Source organism: Megalopta genalis, chromosome 4 (genome assembly GCF_051020955.1).
Source record: "Megalopta genalis isolate 19385.01 chromosome 4, iyMegGena1_principal, whole genome shotgun sequence".
Lineage (NCBI taxonomy): Eukaryota > Metazoa > Arthropoda > Insecta > Hymenoptera > Halictidae > Megalopta > Megalopta genalis.
This window is the reverse complement of record NC_135016.1, coordinates 32,205,308-32,227,657: the sequence shown is the minus strand read 5'-3', so window position 1 is coordinate 32,227,657 and position 22,350 is coordinate 32,205,308. Positions and strand designations below refer to the sequence as shown.

General features: G+C 37.6%; 1 protein-coding gene across 2 annotated transcripts in view; it reads left to right on the top strand.

The window, feature by feature from the left end:
* The window catches only part of 5-HT7 (5-hydroxytryptamine receptor 7), a 289,833-nt gene that overhangs the window by 100,846 nt on the left and 166,637 nt on the right, over window positions 1–22,350 (top strand). For both annotated transcript variants that reach the window (XM_076520992.1, XM_076520991.1), the window contains exons 2-3: window positions 1,309–1,918; window positions 22,023–22,337. In XM_076520992.1, coding sequence (XP_076377107.1) covers window positions 22,209–22,337 — 129 coding nt within the window. In that variant the 5' untranslated portion in view covers window positions 1,309–1,918; window positions 22,023–22,208. The remainder of the gene's footprint in view (window positions 1–1,308; window positions 1,919–22,022; window positions 22,338–22,350) is intronic.

The window sequence follows — 22,350 nt, the reverse complement described above, 5'->3', positions numbered from 1 at the left end:
TTAAAATCATTAAAAGAAAGAACACGTTCTTGTAAGAGTAGCAAGCTTTGTGTACGATCAATATTAAAATTATTAAAAGAAAAGGTACGTTCTTGGAACTTTTACTTCTTATAATTAATGTAGGAAATGTGCATTTTGCTTCACGAAGGAATATTAAGCTACTGCGATACGGTACATGCAGTATATAAATAAAAAGTATGAACATTCTTTTAAGTTCTGTTCGTTACGTAATTGGTTTCGAAAATTTGCATTTTATAAAAAAATACACTACCAATCCATCTATACATCCAATATTAACATGATTAAAAGAAGAAGTATTATACTCTGTTGCCTCGACGCAATTAGTTCTTTACAATCGGTGTAGAAAACTTGTATCTTGCCTGGGGGAAGTATCATGGAACTGTAAAGCGATTATCAATATTATAACAAAGAGGTATACAATGTATGCGGGAGCTTGTTCATTAGATCTACCGGAAAGTTCTGTCCGTTTTTGAATTGAAATATAACACAATTTTCATACATTTAATAATATTTATTGTAGAATATACTTTCCATCGTTACTTATGACTTCTTGCCAACGTGATGGCAACTTGTAAATGCCATTTTTAAAAAATTATTTATTTTTAGAGGCGAAGAACTCGACTAGCGCTTGGTTGACATCAGCTTCAGTTTTGAATTTTTTTCCTGTAAAAAGTTTTGCGAAGAGAGAAACAAGTGATAATCGGAGGGTGCTAGGTCTGGGGAGTATGGTGGACGTGACAGCATTTCCCAGCCTAGCTCTGCGATTTTCCGACGAGTCGCCAAAGCAGCATGTGGTCCGGCATTATCATCGGTAGCCATGTTTTCACGATCGCGTCTCACTTAATAATGACATGAGACATCTTTGTTTCAGTTTATTTAGGAGAGTACATGTGTGTAAATGCAATGATAAAGAGAGATAGTCATATATGTCTCAAATCAACATGTGCATATGGATTGAAACTTGAAGTGACACTATCGGACAGAACTTTCCGGTAGACCCAATATTATATTCTATTACCTCGACGCAATTAGTTCTTTACAATCGGTGTAGAAAACTTGTATTTTGCCTGGAGGAGGTATCATCGAACTGTAAAGCGATTATCAATATTCTAACAAAGAGATATACAATGTATGCGGAAGCTTGTTATTTCGCGGAAAGCTCCCGCAATCTATTCGCAGAATCGACGGACAGTTGGATGACGTTTTTCGTCGGGCGTCGTTTTTCTACCGCGTTTTAGCTCCTTAAGGCGGCGGCCTCTAAAACAATATTATTCTTTGTGCTTCCAGGCTGCCTCGATGCATTACGGATCCTCGTGGGCGGTGGAATCTGACGAGGCGGGGAAATGTTTGCCTGAATTAAGTGTCACGCGCGGGACTCTCCGATGCCTGGCGTCGTCGGACAAAAACGGCTCGAAGACGCCGCGGAAATATCGTCGAATCGCCCTCGAGTAATCGTTGATTTCGTTCGCGCGTAGCAAGGCCATCGATGTGTCGCGGGGATTTTGAGAAAATTCGCCAAGTCGCACGAAGAAATTGATGTCTCGGTTGGGAACGGGTTTGCTCGAGGAGACGAAAGAATCTCGCCGCTGCCATCTTGGATGGTTGCATGCCGCCTCTGCGATCCTGGCTAACGTTTTCCCGTTAAAACGTTGTTTGGTGTATTCGACGGGCGCCGGTATTCATGGGAATTGATCGGGGCTGGCATTGTCATGTAAAACGGCGGGCCAGCCATGTAAATTTGGCCAATCGACGAGCCGTAGGAACGTTTCGCGCGATCGGCCGATACCATGAAGCAGAGATCGAGGAGGCAGGATCGATTAAGTGGGCGACTTCCAGGACCAGTCCATTCGGCAACGGCGATCGCCGAAAATGTTAATCGACTGCTCGTGAATTGATGGTAAGCTCGATATCGACGCTTTAAATTTAAGCCTCGGCTTGGAAACAAAAATGGACAATTTGAGAAGATTATTATTATCATTTCGTACCTTGCAGCTCTTTTTATAGTTGACAATCGGCAACTATAAAAACGAGCCGCAAGACTCGAATAATCGTTTCTCCTCTCCCCAAATTATCTATTCTTGTATACAAGCTGAGAGTCAATTACGGAAAATCTATTATACATTGAATTTAATTTTAATTTAGCTATTTCTACTAATTATTTTAACCCTTTCGCTACGGCAGCTCCATCCGCCGAAGTACCGTCACCGAACGGAAATATGCGCAGTGCGCGTGGTTTCTGCATGTATGTTGTTCCAAGTCTTAAATAATAATAATAAAATAATCATTGCTCTAATGTAACAAGTATATTTACATTTTTAATTTAAAAAGACTTACAAAATTATAGGTAACGTAGGTATTTATATAAAAACAAAGCCTAACGATTAAATGTTTAATGTAATCAATAACGAGACGAAAATTATTAAAATATAATAATATGTAAAAACTAATAATATAATTCTGTGCGATATATTTGGAAGCAAGGATCTATACAAAGGCCACATCGAAATCTTTGCACTCGTACCGTGAATCCGTTCTTTTATCATTTTTGCTACAAATTACACATCCGCGTCTTCTGTATACACTTCGTTTCGATGCCGCATATATGCGGCGCTCGGCGCGAAAGGGTTAATTTCTGGATAAAAATAATTTCGTATTGTTAGAATTAATGTTTCGAAAGCTTCGAATGTTTTTACAGAAGCGGAAAACATGTTCGATCGAATAAACGTAATAACGAAGCATCTAAAAATTCGTGGAAGTATCCATTAGTTGCAATAGTTTCCTCGAAAGCTGTCCCGAGATCCGGAGTAGTGGAAAAACATGTCTGTATCATGAGCTCGGCTGCCTGGCATTGTCCTTGACAGCTGAAAATTTGTGTGGCCTGGCTTTATCGAAACGTGTTTACGCGAAATACGTTCCAACATGGTCGAGTCACGTAACTGGTACCGATAGTGGCGTCTTTCTAGTCAAAGACGGAACGAAACGTCGGGGGGAAAATGTTTAGCGGTACGATAAGGCCGAAAGGTTCGTACGTTCGTACATTTCTTTTTTTTCGCCAGTTCGCGTATAAATCCAACCCCTTCGGATAAACGTTTTTCCCTTACGCTGCACGAGAAGAGTAAGAAGCTTAAAAATCTATTTCGAGATTCGTATATGCTAACGAACTACGACCAGTTTCTGGGTCGAGAAACTTTTACGACCGTCGGACCTTGTGTTGCTAACTTAAGTACCCACGATTTGAATTGGTTGATTCAAGAAGTCGCGACCTTTCTCGTACGAAACGTGCAGAGGGGCAACATTTTTCCACATTTCAGGGACGTTGATTAAACTCGTCGTGCGTCACGTTTCAAAGTAATGTCGACATTATCAAATTTGATCATATCTAAAAAAAAACTGTCGAAACTGTAACTGTTGCATGAATCACGAAATTCAATTTCATATGTATAAAATGCGTTAAATTATATAAAATCGAAATACTAGGGGTCAGAAAAAATATTTTCGACCTCGAATTAAAGTGGTTCCGACTGCGAAGGGTTAACTCTTTGTACTCGAGTGGTGACTCCGAGGCACCACTAAGATTATTGTATCACGTTCCAAGATAATTTTGATATCAACAAAGTTTAGACTTAAAAAATGGTTAAAAGCATAACTGTGGTACGAGTCACCGCAAGACTCAATTTCATATGCACAAAATGCACTTTGTCATATAAAATGGAAGTACTATAAGTCGGAAAAATTGGTTTAGATTTACAGTTAAAAAATGGCTTCGAGTGCAAAGGGTTAATAAGAACAGTTTTAAAACACGGTTGGGTTAATTCGACCCCGCATGGTTCGCGAAGGGTTGACTCGCGAGCGGAGTGAACGACGACAGCGAACGTGATAATTTCTGAATCGTAGCAATTTCCGCGATAGTTAGGGAATGTTTTTGAAATCGGTTCGAAGTTGAAATCCTTCGAAAATTTCCGGTTACGAGAAAGCGGTACAATTAATGCCGGTCTATGGAACGTGTAATATATAAATCACACGTTCGATAACCTACTAAGCACGTAGTTCTGCAAACAAGATATATTCTGTCTGCGCAAATATCAGTTGGATCGTGACTGACCGACTTAGTACGGAAATTATAGGGGTCCGGTCTCGCTCGCACGGTCGAGCAGGTACTACGAAAACTGGTAGAACGCAATCCCCGCAAATTCCGCCGGCCGTTTCATAGTCAAAACATTACCCTTGGATTTCATTTAATGAAAAAACCCGGGACAGAGCGATCGCTCGGTCTCCGTCGCCCTTACTTTATCCACCGAGCCCTCCGCGAATTCCGGAAAATTCGGTCGAAATTAAAATCAAGCTTATGGGATTTTCACGTCGAGGAGATGCGGGGAACTCTCTCCGGCGAATCCATGTTTGGAACGCTATGCTGGCAGACTGTTTGCAATAACATACGGTAAACCGCATTAATATTCGGATATATTTTAAAACGATACAACGTTTTTCATATTGAATACGATTAAGCTCGATGTTATTTTCACAGTGACACGTTAATGTTGTTACTTAGTATGTAAATGAATCGATGCACAATAATACGTGTGCATATGTTTCCGTTGAACATTTTCAATAAATCTGGTACGAAGTATCGGATGCCCGATAAAAAAATGTAAGTAATTCTACCGGAAAAAGATATGAGAACTTAACGCGTTGATTACCGTGCGGCCTAAAAAAAAGTCTGACAGAAGTCTTTACGCGGATTGAGAAACGAATTTTCGCCCTAATTTCTTCGCCCTCTGTCGCTGTGTTTAGTATCTGAAGGCTGCTAGATGTTTGCAAGAGTAATCACTGTACTACGAATTTTTATGTAAAATAAAAATTGTCTATCTCAGTTACAATAAACTAAAATAAAATAGTTTTGAAATTGTTTTCTTCCTTAATATGTCTAATATTAAATTGAATACAATGTAACAGCATTCTCATAGTCTTATGATCTTATGTATAGTAATGCCTCTCTATTTGACGCTCAGATTATCCATAAATATGGACAATTTGGGAAAAGGAGATACGATTATTCGATCCTCGCAGTTCATTTTTATATGAACACACTTTCATTTCCGCGATGCAATTACATCTACAGTAATGTCTCTCCAATTGACGCTCAGATTATCCACAAAAATGGATCCTTGCAGCTCGTTTTTATAGTTATTGACAATCGGTAATTGTAAAAAACGAGCCGTAAGGCTCGAATAATCGCGTCTCCTCTTCCCAAATTGTCTATTATAGTGCACAATTTGGGCGACAATTAGGGAGACATTACTGTACTTACGGATTGACGATGTAATCAAATATTGTGCGATAAGATATCAATCTTCAGTCGAAGCGTCAAATGGCCTGAATGACAAATCGAGCAAAAACGGCTTGGCACGGAACGTGTTATCGAAGAGAACTCGTGCAACGAAGCACCGTTGTAACAATATTTTCGGGGGACATTTTTAGATAAATTTTTTTTTATTCGAGCATATACAGCGAATTCTCCCTAATTGACCCTCGGATTGGTTATCGATTGTCAACAACTATAAAAATGAGCCGCAAGGCTCGAATAATCGTATCTCCTCTTTCTAAATTGTCCATTTTTGTGCACAATCTGAGCGTCAATTAGAGAGGCATTACTGTATATTGTGTTCCATCTACACATTTTTCTAATAAATGCATAAAATCCAGGGTCTAGTGTATATCTAGTGTATATGGTCTAGTATCTTTATGTAAAACGCAAATTGTGTTTGCATTAATCAAAGATACACAGGCTACATAAACATTTCATCGTTCCTTCAATTATTTTATCGTATTAAAAAATATTGCAACGCTATTATTAAATTCTATAAATATCTCCACTATCTTCTATTCGATCTATCAAATTGCTTTAGTTCTAAAGTCTTCGAGTTGGGTTTTGCCCGAGGTTTGCCCGGCTGGCAGTGAAAGCGTTAATCAGGTGGGAAGCGAAATCTTGGGAAACGAGGGGTGGAATAGTAATTCCGCGAATTCATTGACGGTCAGATCGAAATTTGTTCCCGGTATGATAGGGACCGTTATCGCCTAGCCACGACAAAGAAAATGACGAAGCCGCGGCTTGTGTGCGCGTGTGCGAGCGGTGGGTCACGATCGTGCCTTCCGTGACTCGGCAACGTTAATTAGCGCTTTGCTACTCTTAAGTTCGAGCCTCGCCGGTTCTGCTGACCGCCGTCGCCGCCGTCGCCGTCGCGCCGCCCCGCGCCGCGGTTTTCCGCGTGGAAACTTCATACGACACCTTGAACGAACCCCGTAAATGCAATCGTAACGATTCCATTCGCGGAACGCTAACATTCGCTGGATAATCCTTTATCGGTTCGAAGTTTATCCCATTTGCAAACGTACTACTTTCCACTTACTGTCGGTTCCTTCCTTACCGAACGTGACTGTAGCCGACCAAGTTTGAACACTCGCTGAACGTTCAGAGCGACCCGTAAAAATTTTGCGTTTCTTGCAATTCTGCTTTCAGCATTAAATTTGATTCGTTAATCCGTCATCGGAATAAAATTTTGTCCGACTCGTTCATACTTAATTCATAATACCTTTTTGCCAATCGTCAACAATTATAAAAACGAGGCGCAAGACTCGAATAATCGTATCTTCTCTTCCCAAATTGTCCATTCTGGTTTACAAGCTGAGGAGTTTGAACACTTGCTGAACGTTCAGAGCGACCCGTAAAAATTTTGCGTTTCTTACAATTCTGCTTTCAGCATTAAATTTGATTCGTTAATCCGTCATCGGAATAAAATTTTGTTGTTCCTCAACTTGTGAACCAAAATGGACAATTTGATAAGAGAAGATACGATTATTCGAGTCTTGCGCCTCGTTTTTATAATTGTTGACGATTGGCGAAAAGGTATTATGAATTAAGTATGAACGAGTCGGACGAAATTTTATTCGGATGACGGATTAACGAATAAAATTTTATTCGACGCTATAACGAATAAATATTCGATCGAATAAAACTTTATCTACTAGATACAAATTTATCCGAACGAGATTTTATTCAAATAAGAATTTACTCGAATTTATTCATACGGAAAATAAACTATTTGAATAAAAACGATAGAATATAAAATGTTTCTTCATAGTTTATCGATTCGTTTTCTTCGATATTACTTTTTTCTTATAAAATTACGTGAAAACAAAAATAATCAACAATTGTTCGCATTATTAATCGAATAATTTTATCATCAATATTCGAATAACCCATTCGAATAATTTTACAGTCATTATTCGAATCAAGAATGATGCGACTAATAGACTGAAAATAACAATGCAATTTGAAACACTATTAATACGAAGCATGTATCATACTAGCGATTGGAAGTTTATGCGGTAATTTCGCGGTAGCCAAAACATGTGACATTCGCGTTCCTCCTCACAGCCACTGAGGTAACAACGAAATCGCGCACGGAAGGTGCATCTGGCGTTTCCTAAATCTACGAGTCCGACCTTTGGCTTGGTTTTCTTCGAGACCTCCGGTGAAGTCTGTTAAAAGCCTCTTAAGCTTGTTTACCATATATAGAACGTATCACGGAGCGTACCTAAAACTTGGTCCCGGCTCAATTCACCAAACAATACGCCCATCAACCGCAGATACATTAAGAGCTAAGTGCTCCCAGAAGCCAGACACGAGATCACTTCACCTCCGACTCCGAGGTGCAAGTGCTGCATCGAGCGGTGCATCGAGGTGCAGCGTGCAGCGTGCAGCGTGCAGCTGTGCACGTGCACGAGGGTGTCGGAGGAAGCGCTCTCAAAAATTACCTTCCGTTTGCGAGTGAGCTCACGTCTGCCACGGATCGTGGCCGGGAAAACGAACGCCGGTGAAACACCGGCCGGTTAAACTTTCCTGCTTCATTTCGGAAGCTCATAAAGCGTGGTTTACGGCCGCCGAGACCCGGGTCAACGATTTTCAACTCCTGTGTCCAAGCGTTCCGTCGTCGACACCGAAGGGACCCCCGTCAGTCTCGAAAATTCATTCATCCTCGACGTTTCATTATTGTTAATTTCTGGTTTAGGTTTAGAGCCTATTTCCCGGTACCATGTTATTCGGTCGCACACTGCCGAAATCGTACGTCTTCCACACTATGGGATAAACGAATACAGTAAATTTTCTCTAATTGACTCTTAACTTGTAAAAAAAGATAGACGATTTGGGAGGAAGCGATACGATTATTCGAGCCTCGCGGCTCGTTTTTATAGTCGTCGGTTGTCAACAACTTAGCCGTTTATTTTGAAAGTGGCATAATTCACTTTGTTTTTAAGTCGATATATTTAAGGGTTTGCGTTTTAACACGTTTAAAAATATGGATGCTAACTTTCGAGAAGATTTACTTGTATTTGTTATCTCAGGATACTGATATTTTTCTCAGTATAAATAATTTCGTATAAACATTAAAAAATCACCACTTTTCATTACGGTAAAGTGACTTATGCCACTTTCAAAATAAACGGCTCAACTATAAAAACGAGCCGCGAGGCTCGAATAATCGTGTCCCCTCTTTCCAAATTGGCCATTTTTGTTTTACATGTTGAGTGACGATTGAAGAGCATTTATAGTTGTTGACAATCGGCGACTCTAAAAACGAGCCGCGAATAATCGTGTCTCCTCTCCCTAAAGCTGAAATTAGGAGATTTTCGGTTTCTTGGAGACTCTACCATTTCGATGGTTATCGCAATGACATATTTTGAAAGTCTATGGAATTGCCCGAGGACTACAGTAATGTCTCCCTAATTGACGTTCAGATTGTGCAGAAAAATGGACAATTTGGGAAGAGGAGATGCGATTATTCGAGCTCGTTTTTTATAATTGTGGACAATTTATAACTATAAAAATAAACCGCAAGGCTCGAATAATCGTATATCCTCTTCGCAAATTGTGCATTTTAGTTTACAAGCCGAGGATCAATTAGAGAGAATTTATCGTAGTGGGTGGGATACCATGAAATCGTAATATTTATTTCATCGACAATGTTTTCATCGACATGATTTCACAGACATTGTATAAATACCAACACGTTGAAATCACCGACGAATGTTTACGTCGACTCTCGTTTCATCGCAAATGTTATCATCGACACTTCGTGTATAAGAAACGTGGAAACAGAGAGGCAATAATGATATATTTATATCAATATCTTGTTAATCAACATTTTTATTAATTGTCACACATTAAACGTTGACTGTAACAAAAGTAAAGCAATTTAAGCTGCCACCTGTACATACAAAATATATATTTTTCAACGTTAATTAGTTGATTATTATAAATTATATATTAATAGTACTTGCGAGAGAGAGAGAGAGAGAGAGAGATAGAACTGTTAACTATTTCATTAGTTATACATCGAATTATAAAGATTTGCTGATGCTTTAAGGAAATTTATTTCTGTGTAAGTTCCACGATTTTGTAATATTTTTTGAATTCTTTCTCCTTTTCTTTTATCTTTCCTTCTTCTTTTTCGAGGTGATTCGCCGTTTAATGGCTGTTTTAACCCTTTGCACTCCGCTGTCCCCTCTCGTGGAACATCGTAATTCTAGCATATCACTCGGGTGTCCCCTCTCGTGGGACATTAAAGTTTATTAGTGATTACGGGGAATTCAGTTATTTCAGCGCAACTTTTTGAGATATGCATGTTTTCCTGAAGTTTTCTCTTGAAATGGCACAAGAAATCAAATCAAAATATAGTAAAATTACTAAGATATATACAAGAAATGTCAGCGAGTTTTGACGAGAACGTGAGAGGCGTGCTCACGACGGTCCGAGCACTTCAATGGCGCCACTTGAAAAGAGCGATAAGACAAGTTTGTAGAAGAAAGATCGGTATGCGAACATAGCACGCACTGTATAGTGAGATTTATAATCATAAAATCTGGAGGAAAAGATTTTCAAAGCTGAACTCAGTCTGGTTTGAAGCGTCGAGCGGTATAGATAGATCTAACGAGTGAGAAAATCGGAAAAGTGATTCTTCTCTTGGTAAATAAATTGTTTGGTAAAAGTTTTTTTTGGTAGATATCATCTTGTGAGTTAGTAATAACAATTAGAAATTTTCTACCTATGTATTTATTCATATTTTTTATTAGAACAATGGCAAAACGTTCGAACACGAATGAGTCTCATGACACAAGTAGTAGTGAAGATGAGCTCCAGATAGACGTTTAGACAGATAGAAAGTTTTCTTCGACAGTTAGTCTATTGTTTTGATAGCAGCCATAGTGATATCGTCCAAGCAACAAGGCGACGAGAGAAAGAGTTCGCATAGATAGCGATTACAACGACAAAACAAAATTATAAAACAAACAATAACAAAATTATAAAAAATAAAATATTGATTTTTCTGCAAATTTCTCGATTTCAGCCAATTCATATAAGTCCAATATCATTATGGTATGTTATTTAGTTCCAAAACCATACTAAATAATACGAGGGTCTGTAAATGCCCGTTTCTGCCGAAAAGTGCCGCCGAGTAGCTGGTAGCCAACGTCCAGAATGGTTCGGAGTGCTAAGAGTTAATATACATTGTCGTCAACAACGGCTATATTTCTTATACACGAAGTGTCGATGATAACATTTGTCGGCGGTGAAACGAGACTCGATGTAAACATTTGTCGGCGATTTCAACGTGACGGTATATAAACAATGTCGGTGTGAAATGCGGTGTCGCTGAAATCGTGTCGATGAAAACATTGTGTCGATGAAATAATTAATTACCGATTATTTCAAGGTAACCACCCACAAATAGTACACCGACACAGAGTTTATGATACAATTTCTTAATGATAAATGTGTTGCACCAGAAAACGATCTAGATCGCAAGCGTGCATTCGAAGCAACGCGAACGTTGACTTCGCATATCGTTTCCCCATTGGCAATGGACGCGTAACGTTCGTTAAATGAAAAAATACGAAGCAGTTTTCTGAAACGTTTTCCGCGCGACAACCGTAGCGGTTACACGGTGCACGAAAATGAATAAGCACGAACGCCATTACTCATTCTTCCTACGTTCGCTATAACAACGATATTTTACGGGACCGCGCGCGCTGATGAAAATGTATGGAGTTTACGAAAAAATGCAGGAACGAGAAATAATTAATCTTGTTGTTGACTTAAGGCTCGCTGTAAACTGGGATACACGTGTCACACGGAAACCGCGGACTTCTACTGCGAAATGTACGATGCGCGAGAAAATTTAGAAGGATTAGTTTTCGTCTGTGTTATAATTTCGTGGCGATTAAAAGATACATTTTATAGTTAAATCATTATCATACAGTTAAATCATTGTCGTACCTCTTCACAGCTACGGCGATTCGAACATTTCCGATTGTAATAATTTCTTAGAAGAAAAATAATAATAATAATTCATATTTATTATATTTATTTATATTATATTAATTATTTATATTATTAATGTTTATATAATTATAAAATTATAATAATTATATACAATTAATAATATATATTTATTTATATTATTATTATTAATTAATTATATATAATTATTTATATTATATATTCATTATATTATATTTATTATATTATTCATATTTATTTATTTATTTAAAAAAGAATAATAATAATTCATATTTATTGTGCACCTTGTCGACAGCGGTAAAAACGAGCCGCGAGGCTCGAATAATCGCACCTCCCCTTCCCGAATTGTCCATTTTTGTTTCCAAGCTAAGGGTCAATCAGGGAGAATTTACTGTAGTATGCCGTTCTCTAATTAGAGTTCTCTCCTCACCTTGGAGTTAAACGAGCTTCCGTATAAACGATCGCATATATTTCTCCGTGCGATTTTTCAGGGAACGTTTTAACGGCAATTAGCTCATAATTGAAAAAATATGCAAACGCGTTTGTACTTGAGACCCGATGCATATTAAAGTGCACAGGTTAAAAATGCACGCACATTCGTGTGCATTCGACTCGCTGCGGATCGTGTAATATACGGTTCTAGCTGCTTTACGAGGTTACAGTTGTTTAATGCAGCCCGCGAACGAAACACCGGCTATTTAAAATTTTAAATCCCGTTTGTTCCATGAAATCGCGAAGTTCTATTATCCGAATAGAGTAATTACGACCTAAATGGAGTCTAACGACCAAACCGGTTCAACGGTCCTACAGAAAATTTCGAATAGCTATTCGGATCATAAGAGATTCAAAAATTTCACACTGCGTACACTGTGGAAAGAGGTATAATGATCGTCACAATAATCGTAAGAACAACATTTGTTACTTACTTTGAAAAAATAGAAATAGAAATTGCATGCTCGTATTGCATTATATTCGTTATTTAGCGAGTATTACTCACACCTACGAGCCAAAAAACCGGATATTTCTCTACTTTCGAAAAACTTTGTTTCTCTGCTAGCCAAATAATTTTGTTGCAAAACAGTTTCCATTTCCTGATCCTGTAAAATCTAATTAAGATATACAGCACTGTTAAAAGTTTTCCTTGCCATGAGATTTTTTTGTTAACAAGAAATATACGTTACAATAAAATAAATAATAATAGCAATAATAACATGTGTGCATTGGTGTGTAAGTGCATTGGTCGAATCAAATTCGTTATTACACATGGACACCTATCATTTTTATTAGTATACTTTATTTATTTATATAGAGAAATGTGGGGCACGATCGGATCTGTAACGTATATTTATATTACTATTATTATTTATTTTATTTATTTATTATTTATTTATTACAATTATTATTACTATTATTATTTATTTTATTGTAACGTATATTTCTTGTTAACAGAAAAATCTCACGGCAAGGAAAGCTTTGTGAACGTTAACAAAATTTATTATTTATTTATTACAATTATTATTACTATTATTATTTATTTTATTGTAACGTATATTTCTTGTTAACAGAAAAATCTCACGGCAAGGAAAGCTTTGTGAACGTTAACAAAATTTATTATTTATTTATTACAATTATTATTACTATTATTATTTATTTTATTGTAACGTATATTTCTTGTTAACAGAAAAATCTCACGGCAAGGAAAGCTTTGTGAATGTTAACAAAACGGGTAATTAATACTTGAAAGAAAAGAAAAAAAAACGTATCCATGGGAACTCGTTATACCATTCATCTCCGTTTCGCAGGGTGGCCAGGTGAACGCTTAACAAATACTCGCAGCCTGAGCGTGTTAGTCGAAACAGATAGAATCAACATTCGCCGTTTAATGCAGCCGCATGCGAATCGCTAATTAACCGGATCCAGATAATCTTGCGCGGCTTGATTCTTCTGGCCAAGCCGGTAATCGGTGCAAATTAATTGAAATATACGCGGCGAGGAAAAATCTCGTTATCGTTGGATCCTGTGCGGTCCGAGTTCCGTTTGATAGGGATCAGCTAAAGGGAGCCATCCTGAGGTCAGGGTTTCCTCGTGCGGCACTTACCATCCTGTTAGCCCTTTTAAAAGTAAGTTATAAACAGCGATCCAGCGATCTAATTCCATCCGGGGTACGTTCACGGTAACACCGAACTTTCCTGAGCCGAGTCCTTGCCACTGGCTAACATGGCGGGTACCGGGAAGGCCCCCGCCGTTAGTTAGAACTGCTTAGCGTGTCGCTGTAACACGAGTTCCTCTTATTTCAATGGTGGCACGTAATGCAGCTCTCGCGTGCGTCCCCATCGATCGGCCCGAATATCGTCGAAGTAATCTGCCAACCGTAGGAAATAAAGGTACGGAATAACCGAGAGAAAGAGAGAGAGAGAAAGTGTGTGTGCGTGCGTGTGTGTGTGTAAGAGAGAGAGAGAGTGAGAGTGAGAGAGAGAGAGAGACAGAGAGATGGCATCGGGGCCTTTTTCCCTTTACGCCCCGTCGTCCGTAATACTTGCATCGGAATGCGACGTGTTGCGCCAGATGCGATCGACGTTGTCTTAAAGGTAGCATTTCCTATAAGCGTCAGACGTAAACGGCACGACGTGTGCGCTCGCAGCTTGCGATCAGACGCAACGTCCGCGCGCAGATGACATTTTCTATTAGCGTCAGACGCGCGCGATCATACACATGCTTCGCATATCATTTGCCTACGATGCATTTATTATTCAGTATGTTACCCTCTGACAGACAGAACAGTCTGTGTAGAAGAGTCGAGCATTATTCGGATTGCTTCGAATAAATATTTAGCTAAAACAATTATCCGAATCGCGACTTCCTTCGGTCGAATATTTTATTGGAATCATTCATTCTTCGACATAAATTATTCTGGTTATTTATGCAAGTAATTCTTTATTCGTACAAGAGTTATTGAGAAGTTTCAACACAAGATTTACAGTATTATTTATTATTATTATTTATTATATTTTACATTATTCACATCCGAAATTCAAGTCACAATTACTACAATGCGTCGAAATAAAACACCATTCGCAGCTGTACGCAATGTTTAAAACGTATTATTATTAGTATTATTATGGAATTTATATATTATCTTGTATTTACTGTTATATTTACGATCCCGCGGATTTTTAGGCAAAATAAAAATTGTCTACGATCAAGATGCGGCAACTATATAAACATTTATTTCTTTTCTTAATAATTTTAATGAAGTGAGAATAGTACGCTAAGCAAAAAAAGAGGAGAAAATCAAATTAAAATCAATATTAAGAAAATGATAAAACTAGATGAAACGACCAAAATATCTTCGCATAATTCGACGACGACAGTATGACACGCTGACTATAATTATTCGCTATTTTTTTTTCAACAACATTAATTTCACCAAGTAAATCATTGAATGAATATTATTATTTTCGTTTTTCACTTATGCTCTGTTGCCATGAACCTATGAAAAGTTACTTTAAATGAATATATTTCGTTTGTATCGCAATTCTTGCTTGAGCGTCCGCCATTGCCGCATTCTCGCCCGACAACTCCGTTTCAAAATTGAAAATCGCAAAAGCGTCGAAGAATTCGATTTGCTGATAATGGATAGCTTTGCGCAGGAACTTCCGAATACACGTTGAGATCGCGTTGCATCATCTTCGTCGCTCCACGATGAAATTTGCCAACCGGTGTTTGCAATCCGAAGAAGCCTCGAGGGGCCTGGAATAAATCCAGGGGAACTAGTTCGCCGTGTAACGCCCCCGACAATTTTTCGCGAAACTTCATAAAGGAGGATCGCTTGAAATCTTCTTGCAAGCGTTAAGTTGGAGTTCATCGCGCCAGAAGTTTGCCCGAAGTTTCGTCATATATGCTAGACTGCAGTAACTAACGGCGCGGCGCGCAGCCCCGCCGAGGATGGTTCTTGCGCCCCTGTTAGTTCACAGTAATTCGAACTAAAAGCTCGTTTGATATTTGCTCGTATCCGGAATGAATTCGAAATGAGTTTTACAATTTGCAGTACAGGTGTGTAATACGTTTGCAGAGGGACGCGTAATGAACGTGACAGTGGTTGATAAAGTGGAACATCGCCTCGCTCTCCGTGCGAGAACTTCTTTGTTCTTTTTTCCACTATCCGGCTTCCATCCGCGTATGCTTGTTCCCCGACGTTTGTTGTCACCGCGCGCGAGATTCGTTGACTGACTCTGCGTCAAAAAATACGACGGAAATGTAAAATACATTTTTTTTTTCATCGGAGACTTCGATCACGAAAAGGTCGACTTTAAAAATCTGCTGCTAGATACACGTTCGGACTCAACGGACATTGCTAGACTGCGGATTTTATGCATTTGTGACAAAATTTGGGTAGTTATGATTTCAAGTAGCGTGAAGATTAAAGGAACTTTTAACTGTCAATCTGTTATTTCTAAACTATTAAAATGATTTAAGAAAGAATGAACTTGCTATATTGATCTTGCCGATAGAAGGCAGCGTGATTTAGTTTGAGGACAAAGTACAAACACGTAAATCAATAGACTGTGGACTTATAATAATTATATACACATAAGAACAATTACTATAAGGAATACGAAACCGTAACCGTACTAAAAAAATTTAACACGTCTCTATCTTCTTTTTAATTCGTTAAAGATACTAAAAGAAAAAGTACGATTTTTTTAAAAGATACAAATTTAACGAAGTTGTAAAATTCTTTTGCTAGAGAAGCAACTCCATATTATTATAATTACAATATACTTTTAGTTATATATATATATATATATATATATATATATAAACATGTGGGTAATATCTTGCTGTTCGAGATTATCATACTATTCGATGAATATAATTTTACGTGATTGTTTCTGCTAACAAATAGACATGTTTAGCATAACATAAATGTCATAAACAGACTTTTATTTCATTTTTGTTGCTTACAATTCGGTTAGACAATTTGTATTTTACATAAAGAATCGCAGTTTCCGGAATCAAATAACCTAGTAATCTTTATCGCACCCTGTATATGAGCCGTTTATTTTGAAAGTGGCATAAGTCACTTTTATTTTTTTTTTTTTTAAATGAAAAGATACCGTTCAATTGTAATTAGTGTTACCATTAACTCGATTTTTTTGAAAAAGTGACTTACGCCACTTTCAAAATAAACGGCTCATATGAAGAATTAGAAAAGAAAGCATTTTTAGAGTGTTCAATCTCGGTAGAACATTCTGTCGCAATTCTTACATAAAACAGGAAGATATCCTGATGTCGAAGATCAGGATAAACCAACAGGTTCGATCTCGGCAGAAATTGGCAGCACCTTATGCATCGGCAGTCGTTATCGAATGAAATGATCGTTACCCGAGAATGCAGCCGATCAAAATCTCGTTTCCATTCGCGAGATCTACATTTTCGCAGGATGGCACCACACCATCGAGCCGCGGGTTTTTATTTGTTCGTTCCACGACCACGCGAGTTGCCGATAGCATAAGGTTCCTGATCTGATAATAAATGGACGAATTCGGTAGTTGGGAAGTAGGGCAGGCTGGGTGATGCGTCGGCGCTTCATATGCGGTGGGAAATTTGATTTGATAAATTGCCAGTCGATCGCTTACAATAACGTTAATACCAGATTCACACGCGAACCACTTGAAACCGCGATGCGCTGCAAATTTTCGGTTAAGTAGAACTGGAACGTGTTACTTTGCTGTAGATGTTCCCGTTGCGTCTGTATTCAAATGTCATCGATTTCGGGGTCGTGCCGATACCGTTGGCTGGCATGCCGAACCTTTGGCAGATCGAGTAAATCGTTATCGATCGTGACATCTGTTTATGACATTTGTTTTACGCTAAACATATCGATCTATTTGTTAGCATAAACAATCACGTAAAATTATATTCATCGAATAGTATAATAAATCTCGAACAGTAAGATATCGCCCACATATTTTTATATATATAACTAAAAATATATTGTAATTATAATAATATAGAGTTGCTTCTAGTAAAGAATTCTACAACTTCGTTAAATTTGTATCTTTTAAAGAAATCGTCTGTCGCATTTATTAAGATTGACTCGATTTAACAAAAAATAATCACGAAAAATTATGTCTAGAAGAAAACATCTTAAAATCTCATAAAATTTTTTTGAATCACAGTAAAAAAATAATATAGTATAATATTGCATAATTACAGTAGTAACATAAAAATAATATAGTATATATAAATACTGTATATAATATATACAATTATACATATATTGTATAATAAAAATAATATAGTATAATTCAAATAATAATGACGTATTTTACAAAAATCTACACGCTCGTAATTAAAGGGAGACAAAACAAATGATTTGTCAATCTTATTGATTGAAATTCAAAAGAAAAAAGAAGTATAATCGCATAAAAGGAGAAAAAGTGAACATGGATGTAAACGTGTAATATACATAGACAAGATTCGGTCGAGATTTAGCCATTAAAACTAACTGTGGTATTACGGGAGCAGAACGGTGATTCAAGCGATTTCACGTTCCGCTGCCGAATTATTATTCAATTTGGAATGCAGCATCGTCGGTTCAATAATCGTTCGTTGTTTCAGCGGCTCAATTACAACATTAATATCTCCGAAGGATTATGAAGCGGTATATACACGAGTCCGCCGTGGGAGCCCACTTTAAATGAAATTCCATTGAACCCCTCCGAGCAATTTTGTTAATATTTTACAATACCTTTGAAACCGGTCCGCTCGTCCACCAATTATCTAAATTGAATCTTCCGGCCGGACCTCCTTTGACGTTCGTGGCCAGCCAAACAGAATAACCTTAAACTACAGTCTCCTATATCCCCGATGAATGTTGTTAATAAATCCTCAAACGGATACCTCGTGGTTTTTCGAGTCGATTGATGAAATCTCCAGATTTCTACGCGACGAGCAATCTTAGCATTTTGCCTATCGGGATCTTATTAACATTTTCACTGCCACGTCGACAACTTCAAAAATTGTATAAAATCGAAGCAGCATATTGAAAATGATTAACGAATTGAAAAGTTAACTTGTATGACGTCGATTACTTTTTCAACATTCATACGTTCTAGTGACAGGGAGATAATAATTAGAAATATAATAATATAATATAATAATATAAAAAATAATATATAATAATTAGGAAGATAATAATAGCGTAAGCATTCAGACCTGGGTGAAAATATTTGAAAAAGTATTGAAAATAGTTAATAAAATACTCTTGTATGTACGAAATAATATTTCAAGATTCATTTGACGTCATAGAGCTAAGAATTCATTTTCTATTCTGACCAAAAATAATTTCGTCATCCACGAATCAGTGACACGAGAGTCAAACTGTGACGTCCAAAAATAATTTCTTCTCGATCTGAAAATGATTCTTCCTTCGTCTGAAAATTATTTCTTCTTCGTCCGCAAATGTCTTGACGATATATGCTTCAATTTGGGATCTCGGTTCACGCGATTGGTTCGTTCCATCGCATAAAGATATCAAAAGAGAACGTTGGCTATCATAATAATTTAATAACAACGTTTTCAATCGGAACATTTTGCTCCCAGGTTTCCAAAAATATTTGACTTCGATAACTCGATCGTCGTTTCATACCTATATCGTATTCAATAATTTCAAGAATTTAACGAGCCCCGGCGCATGATTAATTTTTTTCTCTGAATTTGAAATTCCATTTCCAGCCAATTGGATTATTTCGTTTTTATGAAAACGGCGAACGGAAATATCGGACATCGTTACAATTAGTTGGTAACGTTTCTAGCCAAAATGTTTTGCATCTCGTTTGCTCAAATATTTTGGACAACGATCGATCTTCTCGACCAAAAATTTATTGAACGTTTTTTCTTCGGTACCGCTGAAGAAAACTGCGAATTTACAGAAAGTACAATAAATAAAAATTCAATGGAAAGTAATAGTACTTCGTACAACGTTACGAAAAGAAAAAAATATTACTTAGAAGCATAACTAATTATTATTAGTTGTGCAAAAATTAATTGTCGGACATAATTACGCATTAACTGAGCTTAGACACGCATAACGATATAGTTACAAAACGAGTATGATTTTATAACGATATAATCACAAAACAAGTATAATTTTATTATATAAAGATTTACAATTTTTGAGATAATAGTAATGTCCCGTTCATGGTAGCTCTACCCTAATTCTGACAATAAACTTCCTCGAACCGGTGTATCGGTTTTGTTTGGTTAAATGGTACTTCGTGCGACCATTATAGTCGCCTGTACTGTCTTTTACATGAACGACAAATTTATGGCCGGAGCGTAGCCAATGGCGTCGCGATCGAACTCGACTATCAGGATGCACTGAAATTAACGAGACCAATGTACCGTAAACGCCCAGAGACTTCGACGGGAACCTCTTAGCCGGTTACGAGCCGACTCAGGTTGCGCGATTAGAAGACGTAACGCTGCCGAACATTGCGCCGTGTTTCAACCCAATGGATGACGCGTTAAAAAGGGGTTCAGCATTGGGGATGGTTTACGAGAGGTTTATCGAGGTAACGGCGCCTGTAGTTAAATAGAGTCGGCGTACCAACCGGACGTTTCAGAAATTCGAAAATTGCTGGGCCTCTTAAGCGGAGTACCTTGTCGAAAGAAACTTCATCGAAGTCGAAGTAAAGTCGGAGATTACGATGAAGAAGCCTCTTCTATCGAGTTCGGTGATCGACGTAAAGATCGAGAGAACATTGATCGGATAAGGTCGAGAACTAAGTTTGCGAAGAAGAAAAGTAAGGGATCGTACTAAGTGTAAGAGTAATATATGCGCATGCGTATATAATAAATTTATAATATAATATAAGTTTTTAGAGCTTCTTCGAGAAATAATAATAATTCATTAAAATACAAATATATTTTGAAATAAATCAACATCCGTTGTTATGAAATTTATTAATAATAAATCCTAGCTACGATTGTAAAAAACCATTTGGCTAACATTTGCCGTGATTTTCGCAGTTATATAATTTTTAATAATTCCGATTTCGTCGGTTTTTTTTTGTTCGTATTACGATGTAAGAAGCATTCACGGTACACAGATAATTATCGAGTAGTCCGCAATTCATCGGCGAATACTTTCGTTCTGGTAAACGGCTGTCGAATTTACATCTCCTTCGACCGAGTATTCGTGGTTTCCGCCATAGAGACAAGCACGTAGCCGCGCGCTATTTCAGGAATTCGAATAATCCGAACGAGAGACCTAGACCCGATGGAGCCGCATGATTTATCACTCTCACATTTCTCTTTTATCTCGATATTAATACCGGAGGCTTCTTAATAATGTCGGCGACCGAAGCAATTAGAATTTTAATTTCACCCTCATGTAAATCGGTCGAGTCCTCTGCTCGTCCCTTTTCCGCCGGACAGACTTTATGAGCACACTCTCGGTGCACTAAAAATTTTATGGCGCACCGTATACTACGGAACCGCGCAAAGAAGCGAAATAATTCTATTCTTTTAGCACGCAGCAAGCAATTTTTGCGCGACGAACGTGGCTACCGCATTACGTTCTACGCATTTGTTCAAATAAATATCGATTCGAGTTACAATATTTAAATCGATAGAAATTTAACTGGTGATCTAAAGTTATTTTATCATTTATATCAGATATATATTTAAGAAAATACCACATTTGGTATAATAAAACAAAATATTCGGTATAATTATTTCATTTTTATTATATGAATTTTGGTTTACTTGCCGGACTAAATTTATATTAGGATCTCCGGTCTGTTCAGTAATAACTATACTTCGGGTCTTCCATGTATTTTTGGGATGTGCAAATTTTTCAAATGCACAAAAACGTATAAATTAGCAAGATCTAATAGTATTTGTATTTTATGTTAATTTTTGTGAAACAACACGTTAAAGTAATAGTTTACATAACAATCTACTTTTACTAAACTAACGACAAAACGTCTAACGAGGCGAGGAATTCATTGCACAAGATATTTGGAGGATTAAAGTGTGCCTATTGTTCCCTTGGCATATACCATTCTTTTTTGCTTTCTTCTTTTCATGTTTCTCTTGGTTTTTTTCTCTTGTATATATTCGCTCGCCGTGTCCCTAATATCTTTTTATTGAAGTCCTTGGCAATCTCTTGTATCTCCTTCAGTCTTTATGTAAGCTGTTCATGTAAGCACGATGCCTTCTTTATTACCGTAACTAAGCCAAGTAAATTATTTAGATAAAGTTTATTTTCTTTTTAATAAATAAAACTTTCATTTCCTAGTACCCTCGTTTATTTAAATTCGTAATTATCTTTTATCACTTTTTTTCTAAAAGTACCTTACCATCATCGTGCAACATAAAAGTACAATATAAAATTCTGTAACATTTTTTCATGAATTTTATACGAATAAAAAGTTCCACTGTTAATGGAAAAATAAATTTTACAGTCGTAGTTTATAATAATAACATTAGCCACGGTAAACGTTTATCGAATAATACGACTAGTATTATTGCAAAATGTTATTTAGTAATATTATCGAAAAATTGTTCTGAAACCGAGAGGGTTAACGGTCGTGGCCCAATCACGAGATTCCATTCCGTTTTCCAATTACAGTGGAGCGAAGACAGCGGCTGCGATGAGCGGCTAAGGTGGATCCGCGGGGTCGAGGAATCGAGCCGAAGATTTCCATGCACGAGCCGAGCCACCCAGGAATCCCATGGTCGAGAGGAGAGGCGAAGCATGACGTAGCCGTCGACAAGGGGGGCGCTTCGGATGCTCCGAGCTGCCGATTAGGGTCGTATGGAGGGGACGGACGCAATCACCACGGAAGGCACCCTGCTTCTGAACCTGACGACCATCGCCACGCAAGACGTCGACGGCTTCTTCCGAGGTTTTCCCGGCAAAAACTCACCCTACACGGCCGCGCAGGTAAGATTGATGA